The sequence below is a fragment of the Capra hircus genome, chromosome 11 (assembly GCF_001704415.2).
Source record: "Capra hircus breed San Clemente chromosome 11, ASM170441v1, whole genome shotgun sequence".
NCBI lineage: Eukaryota > Metazoa > Chordata > Mammalia > Artiodactyla > Bovidae > Capra > Capra hircus.
This window is the reverse complement of record NC_030818.1, coordinates 87,122,282-87,141,292: the sequence shown is the minus strand read 5'-3', so window position 1 is coordinate 87,141,292 and position 19,011 is coordinate 87,122,282. Positions and strand designations below refer to the sequence as shown.

The 19,011-nt window shown below is 50.6% G+C and overlaps 1 protein-coding gene across 1 annotated transcript; it reads right to left on the bottom strand.

Annotated features, from left to right (window-relative positions):
* CYS1 (cystin 1) lies at positions 832 to 18,753 on the bottom strand. Its single transcript, XM_018055667.1, has 3 exons — positions 18,347 to 18,753; positions 6,003 to 6,055; positions 832 to 2,908 (listed from the first exon to the last, which is right to left on the bottom strand). The coding sequence occupies exons 1-3, from the start codon at positions 18,668 to 18,670 to the stop codon at positions 2,806 to 2,808; spliced, it is 480 nt and encodes a 159-aa protein (XP_017911156.1). The 5' UTR covers positions 18,671 to 18,753; the 3' UTR covers positions 832 to 2,805.

Here is a 19,011-nt window from a genome sequence, read left to right as displayed (position 1 = left end):
AGTCAGTGGGGTAGCAAAGAGTTGGACGTGACTGAGCGACTGAACAATAAGCTTTTCCAGAGCACTGATGAGTGTGTCTCTGCTCACTAGAAACAGTACGTCCTCACTGGCAGAGACCAGATATGGCTACCGGAACCCTGGTGTCTCGTAGAGGGTCGGGCTCCAAGCAGCAGGGGCTCAGAAAATGAGAATGAATATGGGTTGAACAGACGCTCGTGGGAACATCTACCCTCCCCTGCAATCTCAGCCCACCCAGAATGGCAGCCCAGTGAGAATTGGACCCGAGATTTTGGCACATCAAAGGGAGTGTCTTGGGAAAAACTTATTTTAGGTGAGGATGGGGAGCCTGAACTGGGCAGGACCCCTTTGAGAAGGCCTGTGGCTGGCACAATGAAGGCTGTGGCTCCCTCCCCAGGAAGAAGGACACAACATTTCTCAGAGCTGGGGAAGGGGCACATTTTCTAAATCCCTGCGCTTGGGAGCCTCTTAGAGGAACCCGCCACCTCACAAAGCAGGAGGCCCGTCTATGGTGCTGGGACTTTCAGGACATCAAAGTGTCATCACTTTCAACACAGAGACGTTTTCCTTCCTGCCTCTGTTTCAGCCACATTCCCTGTGTCCATAGAAGATGCCACGCTCAGCTCCACGGCAGAAAGCTGCAGCTGAGAGGCAACACCAAGCGACCAAGAGAAGGCCCGGAGCAGCACTGGGCACCCAGGTGGCCCTGTCCGCACGCCTAGTGCAAGAAGCACTTGTCACCAGGACTGGCACCCTATTCCCCACCACCAAGCGTGATCAGCCTCCCTCCCCTGGAGACAGGGCGGCAACGCCTCAAAACTGGGACATGCCGCTTTATTGTCAAACACCATCCAGAAGACACATTTTTTCCTGAATTGGGGTAATAAAAAAAAAATACGAAGACCTGAGAACGACTGCTGTGATTTCTCAGCTTTGATGAAGTGTATTCACCCCATCAGTGACATCAAATGTCATGAGGAATTCTTTTCCCTAATGCTTTTGTCTCATGAAGGGTTTTATGAGGTTTCCACAGGAAAGTACAGGGTGTCAGCTTTCTGGCTGAATTAATTCACCAAATGAATGATGTAAAACTAAACGTTTACATCGTTAAAATCAAGGCCTGATCTGTCTAGTAGGGAGAAACAAAATTTTAACTTCAAAAAGAAGTATCTGTATTATTAAGATAATAACAGGTTTAATCTTCTTATCAAAACAAATGGTTTGGGCTTGGATGAGAAATAGCTCTGGTTTGGGGGAGGTTCTGAGCCAACCCTCCAGGGCGTTTGCTGGAAGGCTCCATGGTTCCATCAAAGCCTCGAAGTTTAAAATCTCCCTGCCATGAAACATCTGATCAAAGGCACCCTTGCCAAGTCACAGAGGTTTGCGGAAATGCCTGTTTGCCCATTTGGGCAGCAGGCCTGTGGCCTGGGCACGGTGCCAGGTGGCCATTGCTCGAGCCCCGAGATGCTCTTGCAGGTGACACTGTGGAGGAATCACCTGTACGCAGGTGGGAAGCACTGGACAAGCCGAGACCAGTTCTGGCCTCGGGAGGCAAATAGGTGCCCTCTACATGCCCCTTTCTACCCATGTCCTCGCCAGCTGCTCTGGAGAGCCCGCCTCCTGGTCTCCTGCCTCCTGGGCTCTTGAGCACCTGCCACCCTGAGCTTTCTGACAGCAGCCATGCTGGGCCCACAGCAGGGGCCTCCCTTCCAGCCAGGCTGCGGGTCTCCCCGCTGGGGTCCTCCTGGTTCACAAGGCTTCGGCTTCCTCATTTGTCCGCTGGGGATGTTCTAAGGCTCTTCTGGCCTCACCGCTGTGATTTTCTTCCTTCTACCGGGTGGGAAGAGCAGGCAGCCCTGAGCAGGTGGGACCGGGGCTCAACCCCAGCAGGGGAGGCAGTCCCGTGCCCCTGGGGGACCACAGAGACCAAGGACGCCTGGGATTGTGTGATCGCAGATGGTCAGAGCAGGGGGTGGGAGGCACACCTCCGGGACTCACTTTCTAGAGAGGGACACTGAGGCCCAGAGCGGGGAAGTGACTGCAGGTTAGTTTGAGGGCAAGGATCAGAACCGGGGACTCTGGCTCTTGTCCCCCACCTATACACACATGCACTGCAGGAGCACAGGCCTCTCTCTGGGGAGGGGTGTGGCCTGTGGCTCCGAGCAGCCTCTGGCACCAGGGAAGGAAGATCCAGCCAGGCCGAAGGCTCGGGCTCATTCCCGCCGCTCTGGGCACGGCTGGGACCCAGCAGCCTGGGTCTCACCTGGGAACTGCTGAGACCTGCAGACTCACAGGCCGTGCCCCAGACCCATGGGATCAGCATCTGCAACATCTCCAGAAGACTCATTCGCAGACCTGAGGGCGACTCCCTCCAGCTCGAAAAGGCATACCTCCTGGATGTGCCCTCCAGCGGGAGACCCTGGGGCACTGTGGGACACGTGTGAGGCCCCAAAGTCGTGAGTCTGAGCCACACTCAGCTAATGAGCCTCCTTCGGAGCAGGTGGCGAGGGGGCATCAGAAAGGGGCAGTGTTTCAGGATCCAGTAGACCCTTGTAGACGGCTCTCCCCGGCACCCACACCTTCCTTCTGCCTGGGTCTGCATGGCTGATCATCTCTTGCCAGCAAGCACGATGGCCAGCAGCCAGCCGTGTTCAGAATTGTCTGAATGTGGATTTGAAGAGGCCAGTTGTGAAAGATCTTGGAACATGTGCCCCCAGCCCAGTTCCGGTCCGCTGGGGCCTTGGTTGGTTGCTGGGTGACGGTGTGGCTGCTGCTGCACTGGCCTCATCAGCAGTACTCCCGCTCAATGCTGGCCATCAGCTCCTCCTCGGAGTAGTCATATGTGATGGCCGACTGCCTCTCGGGCTTCTTGTGGCAGCTGCCTGGGGCTCTATGGGTGAGAAACACGGACACGGGAAGCAAGATGTTACCTTCAAACTCCACATCTCCACTGGACAACCGCAGTGGCCATGCATGGAATTCTTTTTTTTTTTTTTTTTCATGCATGGAATTCTGATCCATCCTCAGACTCAGACTGAAAACCTCTGGCCTGGGGACACATCCTCAGCCTCTTCCAGGAGCAGCTTCTGACTCATTCTTTGGTTTCACCTCCCGCTGTGTAACCCGAGACCTTCCCCTGTGAGGAAGCCATTGCCGGCAGTGCTTCGGGGCGAGGGCCTGGGGGTCGAAAGACCTGGTTTGCATCCCGGCTCTGCCACTTACTAGCTCAGTGACAGTTTTCTCTAAAATGGACCTGCATTCCTAAGTTCATTCTGAGGCATAAGTGAGACCATGCGTGGACGGCATGTGACCCTGAATCTTGCACCCTGCAGAGCCCTCAGAAAGGTGAACTGTGTCGAGATCCTCTATCAGCTGATTCACTCCTTGTGTCTGCACCCTCGGGCGGTCTCGCAGGAGCTGCCATGACAGGACAAGATTTGGCGTCAGGGTCCTCTGGATCGTGACCAGGCCCCCCACCCACTGGGCAGTGTATTAAGTGACCAAGTCCTGGCTCCTCATCTCACTGCTTGGACTCTGGTTCCCACTGGCCTCGACCCACAGCCCACGCCCTCTCCAGCTTTCTGGACTAATCTGTGACCCCAGACTCCCCTGAGGAGGGAGGCTGCCAGCAGTCCAGACCCTGGGGAGGGCCTGTGTGGCTTCAGAGCCTGTTGCCCGAGGGCACAGCCCTGACCGCACCTACAAGACTCTCTCCCTTCCAGTTGTTGTGCCAGGACCTGCCTGGGAGTCACCCAGCCTGAGCCCAGGGCCTAGGGTGGTACTCAGCACTCTCACCAAAGTCTGTTGAGGGAGCGAATGAATGAATGAAGTACTCCTGGTGAAGGACATCCTGGAATGTGCATGTGAGGGGAAGGGACCCATTTGTTTCAAAATAAGAATAAACAGCTAATTCTTTCAAGGTGGAATTTAATCCTCCTAACGTCCTTGGGTTGATGAAAACTGAAAGTCACTGCCTCTTTACAATCAGCAGAAATATGCAGCTGGAACCGAGCAGAGTGGGCAACAGGCTGGGCCCATGTCCTCAGCATCGCCATAGGCACGGGTTTCTGGGTCAGCTGAGCAGAGCTGGCCGCTGGTACCTGGTCACTGCAGTGGGACCCGGCACCCAGTCCTGCATGGGAGCCCAAGGGGCCAAGCCCCCCTGGAGCTGCTGTGCAAGGCGCGGCCGGTGCTGTCTGCAGAACACGTGAGGGGCAGGGGGCCGTCAGGGAGAATGGGTAGGGATGCTCCACTCTGCCGAGAGAGGCTCTGGCCTTGGCGGGGGGCCGAGTCAGCGTACAAGCTCTCACCGCTTCACCTCCAGGGCCATGGTGGGGGCCCAGCGCCCACCCAGTGTCCTCCTACTCAACAGCAGTGGCCCTGAGGCAGGAAAAAGACGGGCCCCCTCCCCATGGTAAAGCAATTGAGATACATTCTCTCTGTTCCGAAACTCCAAGATAAGAATAGCAGGGCAATTAAGGGAGGAGGCTGGACCTTGCACAAACCACATATTTCTCATTCCTAAAGTTAGGAGACCTCCCCAGCCATACATGCATAGAAAAGGCTCCTTGGAGGTCAAAAGAGGAGCAGTGTTAAGGGATGTTCTACCCAGACACCTTTCCGGTAGGATCCATCTTGACTAAGAGATACCTGTGCACACATGGGAGGATCCTGAGATACACAAAATATGGACTGTGAACCAGGCAAATCAGAATGATTGGCTAAAGGAAAATTGGAAGAAAATATCCCATAGAAGTGGGGAAAGGGATGGCAATCCACTCCAGTATTCTTGCCTGGAGAATCCCATGGACAGAGGAGCCTGGTGGGCTGCAGTCCAGGGGTCGCAAAGAGTCGGACACAACTGAGTGACTAAACCACCACCACCACCATCCCATAAAAGTAATTCAAACTACCGTGAGAGCACCACTCAGCAACTCAGGGACTCTCCCGCTGAGTCTGCCTGTATCTATCCACGGACTGTACTCTTCTCCCTCCTAATCAATACTTGACTTGCTTCACTATTTTTTGTCTTTGTGGATATTTTTTCCTGCAAAGCTGAAGGGCCAGGGTCCTTGTCACTGACCACTAGTCTAGTGGCCAGGATCTGGTGCTCTCAATGCTGGGAACCCAACCCCCACTCCAATCTGGTGCCGGCCAGGCCATGTACAGCTCTTGGTTTCAGCCCTCCTTCTCCCCCAGACCCTGTTCTAAATGCCACCAGCCTGTGTTCAGGATCCTGTTCACACCTCCACATCTTGCTTGTGGCTCTAGCCACCTGGCGTGCTCCTGCCCTCCTCAGTGAAACCACTTGTCCTTCAAGCCATTTAAGCCTCAGCTCCTCCACAAGCCCGCCGGCTGCTTCTGTCCCCTCTTGGACCTTCCTTGAGCCTATCTGAAGAGACCCCACTCTTCAGGGAAAGGCTTTTGCAAATGTTTGTTAAATAAGGGAAACCAGCAAGGTTCTGGCCCCGCAACCATTTGGAATTGGTAATAAAAATAGCTGTTGAGCCAGCGTTTTCACAGCTGCTCACATCCATGGTCTTGAGCACCACCATCCCCTGCGTCCCAGGGACAAGGGCCATCACAGTGACTCCTTAGAGATGAGAAAGCAAGGGCAGATGGGCCGGGGCCCAGGTCAGCCCAGCCCAGCCTCCAGGTGCAGGGTGCTCCGGGGGCCCCGGGAATCCTCACACAGCCCAGGGTTGTGCTGACACCGGACGCCCGGAGTCCTCAGCTGACACTTTCAGGGGGTTTAAATGTGTTTTCTTGCTAACACTGTAATAGGATTATTGGGGACCCACCCATCACCCCTCTAGGCTGGAAACTCCTGAAGGCCAGGCCTGCGCCTCATTCACAGATGAGCACTGAACACAGTTTCTGAGTGAATGAGTGAGGGCAGGTGCAGAGATGCAGATGCTTGGGGGGTGGCAGAGGAGGGGAGCTGTGATTTCTTACAGAGATGCACCTCCCTGCCCCATACTTACTCAGAGATACAGCTGCCCTCTGGGTGGTCTTCAATGCTCCGCTTTGGGGACACCTTGAGAAGGACAAACGGAAGAGGCATCAGAAGGTTGTCTGTGCTGCAGCCTGCCTTCGCACTGGCTTCCTGCTGACACAGAGCTGCTGCGTTCAACCCACAGCTAATAAACCAGAGCTGGAAAGTGGAAAGGCTCTCCGGCTGTCTAGCTCCAACTGCCTGTTCGGTAGGTGGGAAACAGGCTGGGAGAAGGGAGTGACCTACACAACTCAGAACAAGAGACCCCCCCGCCCCTTCCTCCCTGGGAGCTACCGGCCAGCAAGCCCCCACCTCTCACTCTGGGAGTGGAGGTCCTGACCTCCACCCAAGCCCTTGCCTGGCAGCCCGCCCTGCTGCTCTGCTGTACCGTGTCTGTCCGGAGTCAGGAGTGCACAGGCGTTGCTCACGTCTGTCTGCAAACTCTCCCAGTGATTTATGCCTGTCCTGTCGTCAGCACCGCCCTGTCTCAATGACCACAGCTTCAGATGAAGCTGGACTGGTCCTGGTTCTTTGCACTTCCAAACATGTGTGTTGGAGTCAGCTTGTCCCCCTTGGGGGTTTTGTTGGGGTTGAATCAATATACAAATCATTCCAGGCAGACTTGATATCTTTTTTAAAAAATTGGAGTATAATTGCTTTACAATGTGGTGTTGGTTTCTGCTGTACAATGAAGTGAATCCACTGTAAGTATACATATATCTTCTCCCTCTTAAGCCTCCTTCCCCCCTACCCCCGCTCTATGTCATCACAGAGCACCAAGCTGAGCTCCCTGCGCTATACAGCAGCTTCCCACTAGCCATCTGTTTTATACATGGTAGTGTATAGATATGGGCTTCCCTGGTGGCTCAGACAGTAAAGAATCTGCCTACAATGCGGGAAACCTGGGTTCGATCCGTGGGTTGAGAAGATCCCCTGGAGGAAGGCATGGCAACCCACTGTTGTATCTTTCCTGGAGAATCCGATGGACAGAGGAGCCTAGCGGGCTACAGTCCATGGGGTCGCAAAAAGTCGGACATGACTGAGTGACTAAGCACAGAAGCACACAGCACAGTGTGTATATATATATATCTCAATGTCACTCTCTCAATTCACCCTGCCCTCTCCTTTCCCTTCCCCAGGCCATAATCTCTATAATAGCAAGCCTTCCAATTTATAAACAGGGAACATCTCTCCATTTATTTAGGATTTCTTTAATGTCTTTTAAGAAGTCTTAATCATTTTCACTGTAGAAGTCATAGACACCTCTTTTTAAACCAATTTCTAGATTATTGATAATATCTTTTTCAAATAAAATTTTATCTTCTACCTGCTTGTTTGTGCAGAGATACGATTGAAATACATATTTTGTGTTCAGCAGTTTTACTAAGCTCTCGTAATCAGCCCTAATAATTTATTTGTAGATTCTTTGGGACTTAATTGCTTCCCATTCACATTATGTGGGAATAATGGCCATTCAGGTTTTTTCCTTACTGATCCTTCCATATTTTCTCCCTAGCCTTTCTGCACTGGCTAGGACATCCAGCATTAACCTTGAAAAGAAGTCATGATAATAAGCATCTCTGCCTTGTTCCTGTAGTGAAAGGGGAAATTTTAATTATTTCAAATGTAATATTAGTTTTGCTGTGGCTTTTTTCTCAAGCTGTCTTTCATCAGATCCCAGTCTCTCTGTGCTGGTCATTTCTTCAGCTCTGTCTTACAGGGCACTGATCGTCTCTAAATCTCTAATTTCCTGTTCACCCAATCCATCAGAATCTTTAATTTTGTTTACTGTGTTTTTCATTTCTACAAGTTCTATTTGGTTGTTTTTCAAATATGCTCGGTCACTTTCTATAGGTCCTTCTTCACAAATAAACATGCATGTGTGCTCAGGCGCTTCAGGCGTGTCCGACTCTTTTGCAACCCCATGGACTGTAGCCTGCCAGGCTCCTGTATCCATGAGATTCTCCAGGCAAGAATACTGGAGTGGGTTGTCATGCCCTCCTCAGGGGATCTTCTCAACCCAAGGATGGCACCTGTGTTTCCTGCATCCCCTGAAGCACAGGTGGATCCTTTAACATTGTTATTTTTGTTCAATCACTCAGTTGTGTCCGACTTTTTGTGACCTTATGGACCGCAGCTTGCCAGGCTTTCCTGTCCTTCACCATCTCCCGAAGTTTGCTCAAAATATCATGTCAAAAAATATATATATATATATATCATGTCCATCGAGTCAGTGATGCCATCCAACCATCTTATCCTCTGTCGTCCCCTTCTCCCTCCACCTTCAATCTTTCCCAGCATCAGGGTCTTTTCAAATGAGTCAGTTCTTCGCATCAAGTCGCCAAAGTACTGGAGCTTCAGCTTCAGCATCAGTCCTTCCAATGAATATTCAGGGTTGATTTCCTGCAGGATTTACTGGTTTGGTCTCCCTGCAGTCCGAGGGACTCTCTATAGTCTTCTCCAATACCACAGCTTGAAAACATCAATGCTTTGGCGCTCAGCCTTCATTGTGGTCCAACTCTCACATCTGTACACAACTACTGGAAAAACCATAGCTTTGAGTATACAGACCTTTTTTGGCCAATAATCGTTGGTAATCCAAATAAATAACTCAGGCCCTCACTAGCCTATTTTCGTTGTTTTTGTTTCTTCTGATTTTCACTTGGCTCTCCGAAAGTATTAGTTGCTCAGTCATGTCTGACTCTTTGCAACCTCATGGACTGTAGCCCGCCAGGCTCCTCTGTCCATGGAATTCTCCAACAAAGAACACTGGAGTGGGTTGCCATTCCCTTCTCCAGGGTATCTTCCCGACCCAGGGATTGAGTCTGTGTCTCCCACATAGCAGGCAGATTCTTTGTCATCTGAGCCATCAGAACAACTCTCTGGGTGGTTGATTATTTTTTCTTGTCTGATGCTCATTATTCTTGAAAACGCTTTGTGGGTGTTCTCTGAGGCCTGAGAGGAAGATGCCTTCCTCTGGGGAGGACATGCACTTGCTCTGTTCAGGCACTAGGCGGCACTCTCAGTCTGGGCCCATTTGAAATTAAATCCAGCAAGCTGGAGAAGGCGAGGGTGGGATAATTTGAAGGAATAGCATTGAAACATGTATATTATCATATATGAAATAGATCACCAGCCCAGGTTTGAAGCATGAGACAGAGTGCTCAGGGCTGGTGCACTTGGATTACCCTGAGGGATGGGATGGGGAAGGAGGTGGGAGTGGGGTTCAGAACAGGAAACACATGTACACCCATGGCTGATTCATGTGAATGTATGGCAAAACCTACCACAATATTGTAAAGTTATTAGCTTCCAATTAAAATAAAGAAATTTTAAAAAAAGATTTCAGGGAGAAGCATCAATAACCTCAAATGTGCAGATGACACCACCTTTATGGCAGAAAACGAAGAACTAAAGAGCCTCTTGATGAAAGTGAAAGAGCAGAGTGAAAAAGTTGGCTTAAAACTCAACAGTAAGAAAACTAAGATCATGGCATCTGGTCCCATCACTTCATGGCAAGTAGGTGGGGAAACAGTGGAAACAGTGACAGACTTTATCTTTTTGGGCTCCAAAATTACTGCAGATGGTGACTGGAGCCAAGAAATGAAAAGATGCTTACTCCTTGGAAGAAAAGTTACAACCAACCTAGATAGCATATTAAAAAGCAGAGACATTACTTTGCCAACAGAGGTCTGTCTGGTCAAAGCTATTGTTTTTCCAGTAGTCATGGTTGGATGTGAGATTTGGACTATAAAGAAAGCTGAGTGCCAAAGAACTGATGCTTCTGAACTGTGGTGTTGGAGAAGACTCTGGAGAGTCCCTTGGACTGCAGGGAGATCCAACCAGCCAATCCTAAAGGAAATCAGTTCTGAATATTCATTGGAAGGACTGATGCTGAAGCTGAAGCTCCAGTACTTTGGCCACCTGATGCAAAGAACTGACTCATTTGAAAAGATCCTGATTCTGCGAAAGATTGAAGGCAGGAGGAGAAGGGGATGACAGAGGATGAGATGGTTGGATGGCATCACCAACTCGATGGACATGTGATTGAATAAACTCTAGGAGTTGGTGATGGACAGGGAGGCCTGGAGTGCTGCGATTCATGGGGTCTCGAAGAGTCGGACATGACTGAGCAACTGAACTGCACTGGACGGATTCAGGTATTTTGCACCAGCCAGGTGATGGGAATTGGGGCTGCAGACCTAAGGGACAGCTAGACTATGGCTTTTGTACCCTCCTGCACTGTTCTGTGCTGTGACACTCGCCTTGCAGTCCCGTGAGGGTCCTGAACAAAGGATCTACTCTTAGTCTCTATTTACACTGGGCCCTAAACTCTGTCCCCTTTACTATTGGACACTGTCAGACCCAAAGCTCGCGTTCACCTGAGGCAAGCACATTCCAGTGGGTCATCTGCCTCTCTGGATTCTGCCTTCCTTAGATCTGGGCTGGTAATTCCTCACTGTCTCATGAGCCACTTTATGCTTCAAAGACAGTCTTATCACATTAATTATACCCAGAATATTAAACTGTCTTCAGCAGAGGGGCTTGTCTGAATAAGCTTCCTCACTGTGTTCCCCAGCATAAGGCACTTGGCACTGTGGAATCCAGCCTTTGACCTATGAAGCTGAGCAAGGCCACAGTCCATCCAGACATCAGCCTGCTTTGTGCAACAGATCCTCCTTGGCACAAGCAGCATCCTAAATACAGACCGCGGCTGTCAGGAACCCAGGAGCCCATAGCACATGGGGCGAGACTTGTAAAGATGCAATGTGATGCCACGTGATGAATTCTATAGCTGAGTTACAAGGTGCTGGGAGGTGCTGGGAAAGCCTACACTCTGCAACAGGAGGGGAAACCAACTCTGAATGGGAAAAACTCTTTTGAGAAGAGTGGAAAGAATAACAGTTTAGCTGGAGTTTTGAAAGATTAGGAGTTTACCAGATAGAAAGGAAGGGAAGGGTACTCTGGATAAGGAAGAGCATATGCAAATACGTGGAGTCATCAAAGGCTGTGAGTAAGTCTTCATTCATTAACTCCCACATGCCCTGCTGGGTGCGGGGTTCTATGGCCCATACAGGATATGATATCCCTGCCCAGAGCAGCCCACATGAGGACACAACTGGAGAAAAACCCAGCGCCATTAACATTAACATCAGTTAATCCTCCCCAACAAGAATATCACTTCTCCTAAAGTTTATAAATCTCTACGCAGGGCACACAACAAACGTAAAATAGATCCTGAATCAGATTCAACGTCACTTTGATGGGTAGTCATAATCCTGAGTTTGTCTATATAGCAGTTGGGGTAAGAGTAAAGATAGCACAATGCAGAAAAGAGTTCAAGGCCCAGTTTTGCCATTTAATCATGATGTGCCTTTGGGTGGACTGTGAGGCTCTATGAGCCTCAGTTTACTCATCTGTGTAATAGGTACTTAGCCTTGAGGGCCACAGAGAGAATACAGATTGTCTGTCTCATCCTTAGTATAATACATGCAAACACCACAAAAAACATCTGACCCAGTGTCCAGCCCAAAGTAGCCTCTGACCCGGCCCAGCAAGAAGAGAACCTGAAGGCGTGAGGAGGAGGAGAGCCCAGAGAAGATCTTGTGTTCGGGGCCTGAGAGGTTCAGGACAGCACTTTCTTCCCCGAGAAACTAGTGTTTCTTGGGGGTTGTTACCCGAAGTGCTGAACAGAAGTGAGCTGACTCTGAGTGTATCTGGCCACACAGGCCCCGTGGCGTGGTCCATGGTGGCCAACCCGCTACTGTGGGCATCCCATGCCCTAGCTAGAAGAGCCTGTCCTGCCCACCTGACATTCTCTCCATGCGGAGTCGGGCTGCACAGTGAAGGTGCACAGACTTGGTCCTGGGATACCTGAGGGGCCGCGGGGGCTGCTGGACGCTGGAGATCTGCCAGGGGGAGTCAGTGTTCCCCAAAGATTCCTTTGAAAATTCACCGTGCCTCTGGGGAGTGCAAAGATGAAGAGGAGATGCTTCCCACGTCAGCAGGGAATTCACAGTGGGAAGAGGGGGTGATGAATACGAGAGCAAGCAAGGGAAACCACGTGCATGCACACACTTGCATGCACACACTTGCACACACACTTGCACACACACACACACATGCTCACCTCCTCTGCCTCCTGAAACAGCCCATTTCAGCTCAGGCAGCTCAGACTATCTGAAAATTCTTTTAAATTTCTTTTTAATAAAAAAATTAATTATGGTGCAATACACAGCATCTAAAATGTACGATCTTAAGCATTTTTAAGGATACGTTTCAGTACTAGGTGCATTTACATTGTTTTACAACCAACCCCCCAAACTCTTTTCATCTCGCAAAACTGAAACCTGTCCCCACTAAACGACTCTCACCCCCCAATCTCCAGCAATTGCCATCCTGCTTTCTGTCCTACAAGAGTGGCTCCTCTGGACACCCCATCTGAGTGGAAACATGCAATATTGTGCCTGGCTCATTTCACTTAGCATAATGTCCTCAAGGTTTATCCACGTTGTAGCCTATGCCAGGACTTACTTCCTTTTCAAGGTGGAGTAATATTCCCCTGTACGTATATACCATGTTTTGTTTATCCATTCATCCATCAAGGGACACTTGGGTGGCTTCTACCTGTTGGTTATTGTGAATAATGCTCATATGAATATGAAGCCTCTTTGAGATCCTACCTTCAGTTCTCTCAGGCATATAAGAAAGCTTTCTTTTACTGACACCAATCTGCCTCCCTGCAGTTTTTAGTCACTGAGCTTAGTTACAGTCTCAGGGACAACACAGAAGGAAAGTAATACTTTTTACCCAACCATTCTTCAGTGATTTTTTTCATGAAGTCATCCAGTAGGGACCCTAGTTCTTTCTTACCCATTTCTGCTGGAACCAGCTTTTATCATCACCAGATGGGGCTTTTCATTTCATCACCAGATTTTGTAAGGGTTGTTCAGATATAGTTTCTGCCCTCAGGAGGACAGCTGAGGGACTTCCCTGCAGGTCTAGTGGTTAGAACTCCATGCTTTCACTGATGAGGGCCTGGGTTCAATCCCTGGTTGGGCAACTAAGATCTCATAAGCAAAAAAAAAAAAAAGGCAACTGAGTGAAAGACTGCTCAGATTGGAATCAAACATTTGCATAATCAGCCTGTTTCCACTTCCTTGAGCTGTCCTACTCACTATTAAGGGGGACACGCTGCTGGCCAAGCAAGATGGCAATGACGTATGAGGTCCATTGCGTACGAGGACTGGACACCCTGAAGCTGCACTGAAACGGAAGACCATACTCTTTCTTTTATAACTTTCCTGATAGTTCAGCTTTGTTCTTTCACTTTTTTTACCCGTGTTTCTTTCTGCGCTTGTGGTTTGCATGTGTGGTTCTTTCTCTCGTTAATCTGTCTGTAACTTGACTTAGATGCAAAACGCATTAGACACCCTCCCAGCTTGACCCATCATGGATCTCCCAGAAGATCCAGCTGGTGGAAGCTTCACAGGAGCTTGGATGAAGAGCAAAGACACAGCAGCCCCTGGTGGCTGCTCCAGGCCAAGTGCAGACGCAAGCTGCAGCCTCCAGCCAGCTGCCTGCCTGCCTCTCCTGGTCAGTAGGACAGACTTCTGTCCAACCCCAGGGAGGCTATGGTGCCTGGGCTGGGGCCATGGGAACCGGGCTGAGCTCAGGGCGAGCGTGTGACGTGTCATCACTCCGGGTCTTGGGGAGGCTGAACCACACCACACCACGGCAGAATGAGAAGCAGGAAGCATATGTGGAAGAAATGAATAAGATGATTTCTTAAAGCCTCCCATGTCTCTTACAACTAGGGGTTTTGGGAAAAAAGTGAAGTATCTATAGAAAATCCAGTGCATATTTTATTTAACAATATGTGGAAATTCCATGGACAGAGGAGCCTTGTGGGCTACAGTCCATGGGGTTGCAAAGAGTTGGACAACACTGAGTGACTAAACCACCAGCTTTATATCCTGCTTCTTTTGTTCTTAACGTTTAGGTTTTAACAGTTTTATACATGTATATGTACACATATCAATAATATATATAATTAACATGGGACAAGCTGTAGACATTTAAATAATACAATTTGATAGGTTTTGACACGTGTATAGGACATGGCAACCCACTCCAGTATTCTTGCCTGGAAAATTCCATGGACAGAGGAGCTTTGTGGGCTATAGTCCATGGGGCTACAAAGAGTCAGTTACAACTAAGGGACTGAGCGTACACACACCATGATCTTACTGACATAAAAGATACATACAAAAGAGAGAGAAAACTGGAAGGAAGTACATCAAAATAGTATCAGTAATATCTGCAGAGTTTACTCTGAAATCTTTATTTCCTTTATATATTACATATATATATATTGTTTTCTCACTTTTCTACAATGAGCAAACATTCTTTTACAGTTGTAAAGTGAAGCTAATTATAGGGCTCATCTTTTTATTTAAACCCTTTCATAAGTAAAGTCATTTTAAGGATTTTTTTCTATTGGAGAGAACAGCCAAGAACAAAATTTTTCTCACTCACATGTATATTACCTATTCTAACTTTAAAAATAAACACTTAAAAGTAAGCATAACCTTTGCTGGGTTGGACTCATATTCAGTGACTGGGACACATCTTATACAGTCAGGGAAATGGGTGAAGGCTCCTAGACCCTGGGAATGGAGACTTATTTCAGAGAAAAACTGAGCCCCAGAGGAGTTGGGGAACAAGTGATAATCCCTCCTGATGGCAAATTGGCTCTGTCAAAACTCTATTGAACTTGCCTGGTGGTTCAGTGGCTAACTACTGTGCTTTAATTGCAGGGGGCCTGGGTTCCATCCCTGGTTTGAGAACTAGATCTTATGTGCCGCAACTAAGAGTTCACATGCTGCAACTAAAGATCCTGAGTGTGGGAAAGAAATTCTAATAAACACAGGGCTCTACAGAGAGTGTGATCAGAAAGACTCGGACTGGCTCTTTCCAACTGCATGGGCTTGGCCAAGTGAACTGCCTCTCTGGGGCTTCTCCCCTCCCCTGTGACATGAAGTTAGGGGAAAATGACAGCAGTTCTGCAAGGACCTATTCTGACAAGGATTAAGTAAAACACTGGATGTTAGGAGCGGGGTCTCGGAATAGCCTGAGTAAATAGTGGCTGTATTACAACATATTAACAATTTCTGAGCAACTGTAAGTGAACCTCAGAGCAAATCAAAACTGGTCAGGACAGGGACCAGACCTCATTCTGGGTCTTTTTCCTCTTTGTTCTTCTGCCTCTGCCCCTGGGTGACCAGCAACATGCTTACATGCACAGGCTCATGAAAACGCTCTAAGAAAAGGATGCTGGTGACAGATGTATTAAGTAAATAATAGGGAGTCTCCCAACTTTTAGTAAAACTGGTATGATCTCTAAGCATATAAACATCTGAATGAACAAGGAGGCTGCCAAAAATACCATTCAGGGCATACTATGAGGGCAAGGTGGAGCACCTTTATCAGACAAAATAAAGGTTCTGATGAGTTTGCATGAGGAACACTCGGGATTACTGAATGTTAAAAAAAAAAAAGTCATTTGGTTGTAATTAATAAATGACTATGTATTAAAACAAAAGTCATTTGGTAAAGAAAAATGGGGCAGGCATTAGAGCTGCTGTGAGTAGAGCATCGGAAGTGCTAGATACCTGGAAAATGAAAAAGGCATATAACATTCCAGGTTTGTTGATGGGGCCTGGCAGACTTGCTACAAACTCTGCTTCCTCCACTTACTGGCAGTGTGGCTTTGGGTATATGATCATTCTCTGGGACTAAAATGGCTTTGTTCGTAAAACAGAGAAAGCACTATTTACCGATTTATTAATAACATAGTCTTAGAAAATGTGCAGTCGCCAGAGACCAAATTAAAGGGCATAAACTATAAAGTAGAAAGGCTTAGACTCCACACTTGGCCATATGCGCATGCGTGCATGCTAAGTTGCTTCATTTATGTCCAACTCTTTGCAACCCCATGGACTGTAGCCACCAGGCTCCTCTGTCCGTGGGACTCTCCAGGCGAGAATACTGCAGTGGATTGCTGTTTTGTTCTCCAGGGTATCTTTCTGTCTCCTGCATTGGCAGGAGGGTTCTTTACCACTAACGCCACCTGGGAAGCCCCCACACTTGGCCATACAGGTAGTTAACTTTCTACCTGAGACCTCTAGAGCCAGGACATGAAGCACCATCAGCTGTTTTACTCAGTCTCCCCAGAACTGAAAAGAATGGATAGGACTCAGGAGCATCTATTCTGCTATAATAATCTAGGACTCCAGGATTTATTCAAGAAATAGCTATGGCACAGAAGATACATACTATGCACACACAAAAGAGCAACACAGCTGAGGACTTCACCTCCTAATGTCTCTTGATTCCCCTTCAGCCCTCTAACTGCCCTGCTTCACTCAGGACCTGCTTGTGTGGACCGCTGCAGCAGTCTCGTGAGCCATCTTGCCCCTTGTCTTACTGGGCCCAGTTCGTCCTCCCCATGGCTGTTGGCCTAACCTTCCTGAGACACAAAATATTACTCCTCTTAGCCCCTCAAAATACCCACAGTTTTTATGATCAAGTCCAAACACCTCAACCCGGAACACTCCTAGCATGACATGTCTGGAGCCTGGCATTCATCCTTCCCGCTCTCTTCAACTCCACGGTTAGCACCCACATCCTGGGTACCACGTGCCCCAACCACCATTGCCCACACTCAGGATTCTCTTTGCCCAAATGTTCTTCACTGCTTGTTTGCCTGGCTAGCACCATAGACCCTTCCAGATCCAGGTCAAGCCCTGTCCTGCTTGGGATGCTGATGTGACTTCTCCAGGGGACCGGCGGACTGCCCACTGGTGTTCCACTCTGTGGATCTCTCTCGCCCATTACACTGTGAACTTCTTTAGGGAAAAGACTGTGCCATCTGTGTTCATCTCCAGCACCCAGAGTGATGCCCAGCACACAGCAGATGCTCAAACAATACCTGAGAAATGACTGAAAGGGTGAATAAGGCAGCCCCAGCACCCTAGGAGTTTCTATGATACTTAGCCAATGAGGGTGGGACAGGGGGTGAGATGGGAAACTCTCTTTCTGTTTTCATTTTCACTTCTGAAACTTCCAAAGCACTTGAAAACTGAACACAAAGATCGCTTCCATGCCACCTCAGAATTTCCCCCGAATTTCTCAACTGTTGATCCCTTTTGAGGGTTATATAACGGAACGCTGATGTAATCCTAAAGGAATCTTGTTATATAATTCAGTCCCTCTTGCTGCAGCTCACTTTGGGAGGGTAGCAGGGCGTGGGCAGGAGGTGGTCAGGGGAGGAAGACCGCGCACAGTCTAGGCTGGCTCCGTCCTTTCCACCTCTCCCCACCTCCACCTCGCGGAGGAGCTTCCCACTTTCTCCTGCTTGCTGGCTGCCCCCAAGACACTTCCCTCCCGTCCCCAACAGTCGTTAAGGGGGGCCTGTGGGGCTCCAGGGCAGGGGGCCGTCTTGTACATCCTCCCCAAGCCCGCGAGCTGATACTACTGATCTCCTTCATTCAGTTCTGCCGGAGTGGTGGCTATTGCCAAAAGACAGTGCTCATTTGTATTATCTTTTTCTAGAACAGCGGGGATGTTATTACAAGTGTTCTGGAAGAGAGAAGAGGGAAGCCAAAAAGAAATTGCACAGCATCTTAAAAATAGCCAGCAGGGTGCGAGTTGCTTGACAACTCGCAAAGTTGGCAAAGATCCTGACGCCTCTGTCGGGCGCCGGGCTTTGCTACCACGGTTTGGCTACCGGTCCCATTTCCTAGGATTCTTCTCTGACAGTGCCCTGGAGGCTGGCTGAGGGGGGAGGTACCAGAGAGACAAGCAGCCCCCTGGCCAGCTCCTACCTAGGCTGGAAGGAGCCACAGTTAAAAAAAAAAAAAAAAAGTGACCTCTGGCCAGAAGAAAGCCCAGGAGATGCTTTTCTGAGGGATGTCTGGGTCCCTGTCCGGCTCCCTGTCAATCCCCAAGTTGGAGGCAGTTAAACCAGCACCCAGAAGAGGCAGAGAGACTCAGAGGGGATGTTTGGGAAGGAGAGGCCGTGCAATCAGCAAGAGACCCCGGTGGGATTTGGGAACGGCCAGACGGTGGGTGACACAGGGCAGCGAGGGCAGGGCACTGCGCAAGCCCAGGGAGCCTGGCAGGGACTGGGGGCGATGGGAGGAAGGGGGCGAGCAGGGAGCGCAAGGCGGGACGGCGCCACGGGCTGGGAGACAGGGGGCGGGGTGTGGGCCGGCGGGGAGGGCACCCCCCACCCCGGGCGGGAACGGGCGTCGCGGCCCCCACACTCACCGGTCTCCCGGCGCCGGCTGCGGGTCTGGGCCGCGCCGGGCCCCGCGGGGCCAGCTCCCCGGGGCCCCAGCCCGCCGACTCGGCCAGCAGCTGGTCCAGCAGGCGCAGGGTCTCGTCCCCGCCGTCGGGGGGCGCCGCGGGGTTGGGATCGGTGCCGGCAGCCGCCTCCGGGGCCTCCTCCCCTGCCGCCGCCGCCGCCGCCGGCGCCGAGACCCGCGGCCCTGTCCCGCCCTCCGGGACTGCCCCGTCGGGCCCCGCCGGCCGGCTGTCGGGGCTGCGCAGACGCCGCAGGGCGCGGCCGCTCCGGCTGCTGCCGCTGCCCATGACACGCCGGCGGAGCGGGCGGGCGGCGGCACTGGAGGAGGCCCGGAGGCGCGCCGCTTGGCCAGGGGCGGGGGGGAGGAGATCCCGGGCCCGGGAAGCGATTGGGAGCGGGACGGGGGAGGTTGGGGGGAGGGGGCGCACCGGGCCGGGAGTGGGGGGTGGAGGTGATCCCGGGCCCAGGACGCGATTGGGGGAGGGGATGCGAGCCCGACCGGGGGCGGGGAGGTGCGGGGGGCGCGCCGGGCCGGGGCTTGGGGGGTGGAGGTGATCACGGTCTGGGACGCAGTTGGGGGCGGGGATGCGAGCCGGACCGGGGGCGGGGCGAAGCAGCCGGTGCGGGG